This window comes from Cervus canadensis, chromosome 31 (genome assembly GCF_019320065.1).
Source record: "Cervus canadensis isolate Bull #8, Minnesota chromosome 31, ASM1932006v1, whole genome shotgun sequence".
NCBI classification, from domain to species: domain Eukaryota; kingdom Metazoa; phylum Chordata; class Mammalia; order Artiodactyla; family Cervidae; genus Cervus; species Cervus canadensis.
This window is the reverse complement of record NC_057416.1, coordinates 33,098,849-33,107,771: the sequence shown is the minus strand read 5'-3', so window position 1 is coordinate 33,107,771 and position 8,923 is coordinate 33,098,849. Positions and strand designations below refer to the sequence as shown.

The 8,923-nt window shown below is 40.7% G+C and overlaps 1 protein-coding gene across 1 annotated transcript; it reads right to left on the bottom strand.

Moving 5' to 3' along the window:
* Positions 1–7,103: 7,103 nt before the first annotated feature.
* TCIM (transcriptional and immune response regulator) lies at positions 7,104–8,609 on the bottom strand. Its single transcript, XM_043454540.1, has one exon. The coding sequence runs from the start codon at positions 8,355–8,357 to the stop codon at positions 8,037–8,039; it is 321 nt and encodes a 106-aa protein (XP_043310475.1). The 5' UTR covers positions 8,358–8,609; the 3' UTR covers positions 7,104–8,036.
* Positions 8,610–8,923: the final 314 nt, after the last annotated feature.

The following is an 8,923-nucleotide window of genomic DNA, read 5'->3' as shown; positions in this document are numbered from 1 at the left end:
TGCCATCAGCAAACGCTGTTCACAGATGTTCAGAGAACGTGCTCATTTCCATTGAACATTTTGAAACCATTCACGTGTGAGGAAAAGCAGAGAAAGTGCTTAGTGGCAGAAACCCCTTCCCCTCCCAACTCTTTCTACACGATCACGGCCCAGGTATGGTTCAGTGACTCAACACCAGTGGACCCCTTCCAGCTGAGCCCCTCTTTGAGGTGTGGGGAAGATAAAAAGGAGGTAAAAAGGATGCTGAGGAGTGCGTGTTGATTTCAGAGACTGATCGGGTGATAAATCAAATACCGTGTGCTTATGTGCTGTGTGTATGTTATTAACTATCTCCGCATGTTAGGCACTGTGCTGGAAACGTTTACATCGTTCAACCACAGGCGTAGTGCCACACGTGTCCCCAAGGATCTTGAGCTTATGGATACTTAACTCCCAATCATTTATTTCATGCTTATTATAGTCAAAAGAATAAGTCTAGGGACTTCCCTGGCCAGCCAGTGGTTAAGACTCTGTGCTTCCAAAGCAGGGGGTGCAGGTTTAATCCCTGGTCAGGGGACTAAGATTCCACACGGTGCTGAGACCCTTCAGAGACATTGAGGACACAGAGAAAAGATGGCAAGGTGAGAAGCCTCAGAGGAAATCAGCCCTGCTGACAACTTGAACTTCTGGCCTCTAGAATCGCGAGGAGATCAATTGTTAAGCCGCCCAACCTGTGATACTTTATTATGACCATCCTAGTAATCTAATATATGTGTGTGTGCATGCTTCGTTGCTCAGTCGTGTCCGACTCTTTGCGACCCCAAGAACTGTGACCCACCAGGCTCCTTTGTCCACGGGATTCTCCGGGCAAGAATACTGGAGTGGATTGCCATTTCCTTCTCCAGGGGATCTTCCCCACCCAGGGACTGAACCCAGGTCTCCTGCACTGCAGGCGGGTGCTTTACGGTCTGAGCTACTAGGGAAGGCCTAGGAAACTAACATGGGAGGTATATAGTCTTAGTCTATAGGTGATAAAGGAAAAGAGGTTAAATAATTTACTAGAATTTGCACTTGGTACTGAATGGCTGAGGCTGGATTAGATTACAGTTTTTAGACCCAAAACACTGTTTAATCTTCCTACTGTCCACCACATAGCACATCTGTCTAGCAGCGTTCTAACAGCCAAGACCAGTGATGAGAAAGTCGGGGCCCGTTGCTTTTCCCCAGATCACCAATACCTTGTGCGTTCTTCCCCAGTTCAGATGCTCTCTTGTCCCTGGTTTCAGTCTTCCTCCCTGCCCATTCTCCCCTTAACATGAAAACCACATCTTCTCAACAGAGGATACTTGCTTTTAGGACAAAAGCATTTAATCACATGTTAGGATGCTAGATTATATAAGTGATTGTCAGTGATGAGTGCCGAACCTTCTTTTTGAAAAGACTGACTTGTCTGGTTTAAGGAATGAATTCTTCAGGATAGCGGGCAAGTGGGGAATATATTTCGGAGAAGAAAGGCCTTCCATCCACTTGAAAATGTGTATTTGCACTACTAAGACTGTATGTCTTAAGGGAGTTCAGCTAATGATGATTGGGTAAGATTTCTTAGAGCATAGAATTTATGAGCAAAGTCAGAAGGACGGTATTATTTGAATAGGAGATCAGAGGCATCATGTAATTCCAGAATGAGGTAACAGACACACCTTGGGTCAACAGTGGGTTTAGTCAAAACTGTATTGAGGCCTGCAATGTACCTGGGGATTCGTGAGTGAACTGAAATGAGCCCCAGCCTCACTGTGCACGGTTGGGGACTTTAATCTGGGTCAGTGATTCTGGTTCTGACTTTGCAACAACATCACCTGGGGAGTGATTTAAGAACAGAGGTAACAGGTGACCAGCTCTAGAAATTCTGAATCATTAAATTCAAGGACCTGGGTTTTAAATCCCCCACCACCACCACTGGGAGACGCTGAAAACAGCAGGTTTGGAAATGACTGCCCTCCTGGAGGTATCCCATGAAACTGGTTGGAGAAGATGCTCTGGTAATAGCACTGCAGATGCTGTGGCCCCTATGACTCCAGAATCAGCAGGATTCTCCAAAATCTTTCAGATGGTAAAACCTGAGCTTGAATAATAAACGTGGACAAACTGCAGGAGAATAAAAAGAAAATGTAGGGGACAGATGTTTTTCTCCTGATAAAACATGTATGTATCAAAGCAGAGAAATATCAGACTGAAATTCAAGGAAATTCCAAGAAATCTCAGAAAAATAGCAGAAACTTTAGTCTACACACACTACAATTATTAAAATCCAAGAGAAATTAAACTCCCCTCAAAATATATCCCTTTTGGGGTCTGTTTTTCAATTAATGATAGAACTGATATGCTAAGAAGATATCTGACCAATGCCATCAAATCAAGTCCTTTTTAGTCATATACTAAAAGAAGACACACACATACACACATGCACACACACACACACATGCGCGCGCACACACACACAGTGGAATACTATGCAGCCACAAAGAAGAATGAAATGCTGCCATTTGCAATATTGTGGATCAACCTCGGATGTATTATGCTAAGTGAAATAAGTCAACAGAGAAAAACAAATATGGTATAATGTCACTCATATGTGGACTTTAAAAAAGCAAAACAAATGAACATTCACAGTTAAATGAAGACAAACTCACAGATACAGAGAACAGACTAATGAGGGATCTAGGAGGGGAAGAGAGTTGAGAGCAAGTGAAACGGGTGATGGGGGTCACCTGCTTGGTGATAGATGGCAACTAGACTTGCGATGATGATCACTTGGTAGTGGATACCAATGTCAGACTATGATGCTGCGTACCTGAAACTTACATAATAAATGAAGTCTCAAAAAAAGAAGAATCCACACAAAATTGCTTCCCTCACATTCTGCCTTCAGCAACCACTAGTAATGACCAAGACTTTTAAATTAGACATTTGGTTTAGTGGAGAGAAATCCTTATCATATGTGGAATACAAACAGATCCAGAAAGAAATCCTATCATGTAAGATGGTAGGTACAGCTGTTATTTCCCCTGTAAAGTTGAGATCTAAAAGAGTCACAGCCATCATCCAGTCAGATCTGTTTTTTTTTTCCCCTTACAGATGAAATCCAGAGATTAAAAAAAGGAATTTGCTTCAGGCAGAGTTGGGAAAAACCCCAGAACATCAGACTCCGTCTGGGGGTGTTTGCTCAATACCATGCTGCTGCCCGTGGAGCTGGAATTAAAGGCTCAGGAATCAAACTTCTGTGTTCCTCCTGGGACTCTGTATGGTGTGTGTATGTGTAAGGCAGACGGAGGAAGAAGGTGCCCACAACAAAAGTCTTCCAACTATTTATCCACTTTTTTAAAAGCACTGCTGCGCCTTATTGGGACAGGATTTTTATTTCCAAAATTCTAAAAGGTACTTTGTCAATACATGTCTGAACCAAATCCACTGTCACTATGTGGATACATTTCACCAGGACACATTTGTGTGTCTATAATGATCACTGAGAATATCCAGAAACTCTGTTTGAAGAAGAATTATTCAAAGGGAGAAAGAGCTTAGTAGCCGTTAATCTATAATATTTGTTGAATGATATTCTAAAATGCGCTAGGAGTCTTAGACACATTCTAAGATTCAAACATACACACAATTTCTTACAAATTTAATTAGGAATTAGTCTGTGGTCCCCTCAATCTTGTCTCCAACACTTTTTTTCTAAAGTCTGTTTCATCTTCAGCTTCCACATACTTACTCATTTATCATTGAGTTGTGAAAGTCATGTAGGGCTTTTCACCTGAGTAGACCAACTGTGAGACAACTCTGGGAAAAACAAAATCACTGTAGACCCCATGTGTTCAGCTGTCAGGCTATGCACTACTTTTGAAAATGTTAACTGCATCTTTCATGAGGCCCAATACATAGTGTTACACAAACATGGTCAGGCAGTAAATGTTACTCTTCTATTGAAAGTCCTTCATGGTTCCTTCTCCCTTTGGAGTAAATTAATACTCAGGCTTGCGTTGAAGACCCAACTGCCTCTCAAATGATAGCTCCAAATGCTTATGCCCCCTAACCAGGAATTGCCCAGAAATTCTCACACAATTTACTGTCTTCCTACCTCCTTGCCTTTGCAAATACCAGACCCAAATGCCAGAATGAAATTTTTCCCCTTCACCCTCCTAACTTCTACTTTGAAACTTCTCTATGGAATCTTCTGGGATCTCCTCAGATTGGGATAGGTTTTCTTCAATGTTTTTGCTACTCTCTAGACACTCACACACACACACGCACCTGAGCGTTGCTTCCTGTTGAAACTGCTATCGTGTATCTCACTGTATTCATTGTAAAACACTTTCTGGCTCCCTGACAAGGAGACTAGAGATGCTTTCTGACCATGGTGACCCACACACTGATACTTACTACATTTTTGTTGCACAAATGAAGAAGTTAGAAACCCTGATTCCACTCTAGAGCTCCCTGAGTGTGGGAAAGGGAGTCAACTGAGTTACAAGCCCTTCTGGGGAGCCCTCATGTGGAGTTCAGAGGAGCAGATTTAGGCATTCTGAAAGCTGACATGATTCCTAGACCAGGGCTTAATCATCTGTTTGTTAGGAAGACTCTCCAAGGGAACAGCAGTCACATTCTCTGACTGCCTTCAGACAATGGGGAAAAAAAATATCAGGCAGTCACACATCCTGGGCCTTTTCTCAGTAAAATTCATCTGTTGGAGACTCCTATAGATATAAACCCTCCTTTGCTGTGGGCCAGGACTGGGTGGCTGAGGAGGTCTACACTGAGGGAGTAAAACCATGAAGCCCTAGTTTCTGATTTCCCCCAACAAGCTAATCTAGACCCAGAGCTTTGACTGTCAACTCAGAAGAGAACAGAGATGTGACCTTATGTTCCAAGATGCTAACCAGGTGCCACTGTAACTGTAGATTTGAAAGGCTCCATCTGAGAAATCTTTGATACAATTTAAATGATTGAGAAGCATTCCTCATGGAGTTCAGGTGCCAAATAAATAGACAAACAGACACAGGTCAGACTTCTCAGAGGCCTTGCTGCTTTCCTGTCTTTCTTACTGTTAATAGCATATAAGTACTTGCCACTTCAAAGGATGAAAGAGAATTTTAGCTCCTCATAGAGAAGCAGTCTAACCTAGTGGTTAGGAAGGAAGGCTCGCTGGTTTGCTTCCTATCCTCATTCACTGCGTGTCACTGATCAATTCACTGTACTTCCTCATGCTTCACTTTCATGACTACACATACATAGACACACACATGCAAAAACCTTCTTTTATACCACGGTACTAAAGAAGCAATTTAACTCACACACAGATACACACACACACACACACACAAAACACTTAGAAAATTGTCTGCTGAATAGTGAACATTCAGTGACATTTAGTTGTTACTATTACGATCTAATGATACGAAAGTATTAAGGAACGAATTCACCTCTGCAGCTTTTATTTCTTCAGTTACAATGAGATGTCTTGAGATATATTTGGTCATTCCTGCACCATAGAAGGATTTCTGAACTGAGTTAATCCCACCTGTTCTAGTGATGGATCCCTTCACCTCATATGAAGTAATAAAAAATAGCATGAAGTTAAAAATCATCCTTGTGCACTGACGCCAACTTCTGCTCTCCATGAAGGAAGATAGCACATTTGAATAATAATCCACAGGAAGAGGAATTATTCTCTACACCATCATGGATCATGATCATATCCAACTGCTTTTTAATTTGCACCCCCCACCATGCTATGGTCTTGCAATCGGAAAATAATGTCAATATCCTGTGAGATAACTGAGTTAGTGCACGCTTATGTGAAAAGTGGTGAGATATGCATGCACTCTATTGAAAACAACAGAGGCAGAGAATATAGTTATGAGTGTGTGTAATAAATGCAACCTTTGAACAACTGTTCAGCATCTGAGATGTGTTTAAAGTCCTTGAGTAGAAAATAAGTTGAATGCTTTCACTGGGACCATGAAATAGGATACCTTCTCTGGAGGAGTTAAGTTACTAAATTTTTTTTTTCTCAAGCAGTTCATCAGTGTCTTTGGGGGATCCTGGATGAACAGAGAAAATGTGTCACTAACAGACCCTATCAGAGATAGGAAACTCATTCATTTTCAGAGCTTTCACTTTGATAATTTCCAAATACCATTACTAACCAAGCCTCCCATTGGTCAAAACTGTTTCTTTTTTGTTCTTATTTTGGTTTCATGAATATCTTTGCAAACCAGACAGAAATGATAAATACTCCTCCAAGAAAAATGCACACACATGCATGCACAGAATTTTGCCTATTGATTTGTGGTTTTCATGGATGCTGTCATGTAAAAAATTCCTTTTTCATGGAATGATTTATCTGTACTAAACAAATCAATTAATATTTTAAAAGACCTAACTGCTTAATTTCTTTTTATAAAATATGTTATTTAAAAACCTAATATATAACTGTCCCAAAAGATTTCAGATCTTTCACTTTTGTTTTACTATGATCAGCAGTTTCAAAAACATTCTAAGGTGTTTTTCTGAAACACTTAGTTTCTAGGGAATTTTTTCATTTCTTTCTGCTAGGAAAGTGCAGCAGGCATTGCTATATGCCTTCTTAGAAATATTTTATTATAATTCTATGAGGAAATAAGCAAAGAGACTGTAGTGTTATTCCCATGTTGGTTTGTAATACATAAACATTGATAAGCTGCAAAATCTTGATGGTAATTCAGACTTTGACCCTCAAATATATTGCTTTGGTAGAAATAAATGTACACAACTCTATAGCCACAGAGGAAAATTTTAAAAAATATGGAGAGAACAACCCTTTACAACTTACCTCTTATGGTACATAAACAACAATATTGATGAGCCAGTCTATGCATTTCTATGTCTGTATTTTATAGTTTAAAGTTGGGACAGAGAAACTTCCTAGATACTTGAGGCAAGAATTTTCTTTGAATAAGTGTGGCAAGGAATATAAAATCACCTCTTACTCTTAGAGTAAAATCCTTAGAAAAGTTCATAAAACTTTATAATAAAAATCACCATCTTCTTTTTCCTCTGAGATCAATCACCAACACCAAGAGCAGTTAAGTTTATATTAATTTATTAAGGTTGCATATCATTTGTCATGAATAATAAATTATAGAAACCATAGCATCTTTATAAACTAATAAGTGTCTCATATTCACTTCCTAATGCTTACTGCAGTAACTGTAAGAAATTTAGATTATGTTTTACCATTAGTTAGAAGATTAAAAAAAAACTATAAAATTTGTTCACAGTAGTTCGGAATTATAAAGGACCCCATTATTCTAACTTTTGGGTAACCAGTTTGAAATGCATAAAAACTCCTTACGAACCAGAAGGTGGCATACAGTTTCACCGAGATGCTGAAAATACTGCAGTTCCTTGAATCTGTTCTTAGATCATATGGTGCACTTTTTAAGGCATTGTCACAAATGCAAATAAATAATCAATTACTGATCTTTAAAAAGAAAAAAAAATCTACCAATAGACAACATTGAATCTTGGCAACACTTGGGAACATTCAAATAAAAAATTCAGTAAATGATTGCAGCATGGAATTCTCTCTCTTATTCCCCCTCTCCATCCTCCCTCCTCCCTGCACAGTTTGTTTAAGGAAAAAAAAGTTCAGGTTGAATTTCAGTCCTAGGGCCTGACCAGGAGACCCTGGCTGCCAGTCTTTCTCAGCCATCTGTCATCTTCTCATTATATCTGTTCAGACTCTCCTCCTGACATCAGCGTCAGTCTTTCTCCTGCAGGGAGAGTTTTCCAATCCTTGCTGAAAGTGCTTCTCCACTGGAACAGCACAGGCGTGAAATTGGTTGGAGTCCTTGTCACCAGTTCATTCTGTTCCTCTCCTGCCCCGAGTCCCGGAGTCCTGACGGAAGAGAAACTTACAAGGCAACAGCAAGATGCTGTGCATGTCAGGGTCTTACAGACTCACTTGGTCTTTAGATGTCCGTTCTTGGATAATGTCCTTATCCATCCTCTGGTCCTCAGTGAACTTTGATGGAATATTTCCGCAGTTTCAGAAACTGGAAAAGCTTGTCTTTTGTCCTCTTCTTCAGAGCCATCAGGGCTCGTGTCTTCTCCTCTAGGTCTTGATCTATGGCAAAAATGATCTTAGCTCTCTCCTCTGCTTTCTTGTCCCCGGAGTTTTTGAAGAGCCTCTGCAATGCTTCTTGGTCTATGTTTTCGAAGATGTTGCCCACAGCTTTCTTACGTGAGGCTGTGTCGAAGTGGTAGCCGTGGATGGACGGGCTGACTCGCAGCGAGGTGGACATGCTGAAGGCCGGCTGGCTTGGCTTGGCTTTCATGGATGGGGGGTTCTTCGGGAATTCAGCTCCCAGGCTTTCCAGAGAGTCTGTAGCAAAATCATTCCAGGACTGCTATTTAAAGTGTGAACAAAAGCTCCAGGCTCAGATTACACTGATGACATCAGAGTGATCTCAAGGAAGCATAATCGCAGACCAGTTTAACAGTTGAGTTGCCAATATCCTGTTCTTGTGCTCTGTTACTGAAAGCTGTGTTCAACGACGGGGCAGAAATGAGGAGGGGAGTTCTTTTTAATGCATCTGTGGCAAGAGAATTACAGGTTTGGGTTCCTCTGTAGGAAAAAAAAAAAGAGCTTAAACCAGAACAGCGCAAAGCGAAGAAACACACAAGGTGAAATCTTTTAGCCTCTGAAAATCTTCCCAAACAACCGAAACAAAAGGTTCTGCCAGCCACAGGAAAATTTTAATTCCCAGAGAAGTTATAAAAGTACAGTCCAAACATTTGGCAACCCACATCAGTGCCCTCTGGACTTCCCTCGGCAGGGCAACCCCGGAGCTATTGAGAGAAAGCTTAACAATCAAAGACGTTGATTTGGAGTCTGACTGTA

What these genes read in the sequence shown, in the direction of transcription:
- TCIM (XM_043454540.1), bottom strand. Translation starts at nt 8,357, where the DNA reads ATGAAAGCCAAGCCAAGCCAGCCGGCCTTCAGCATGTCCACCTCGCTG.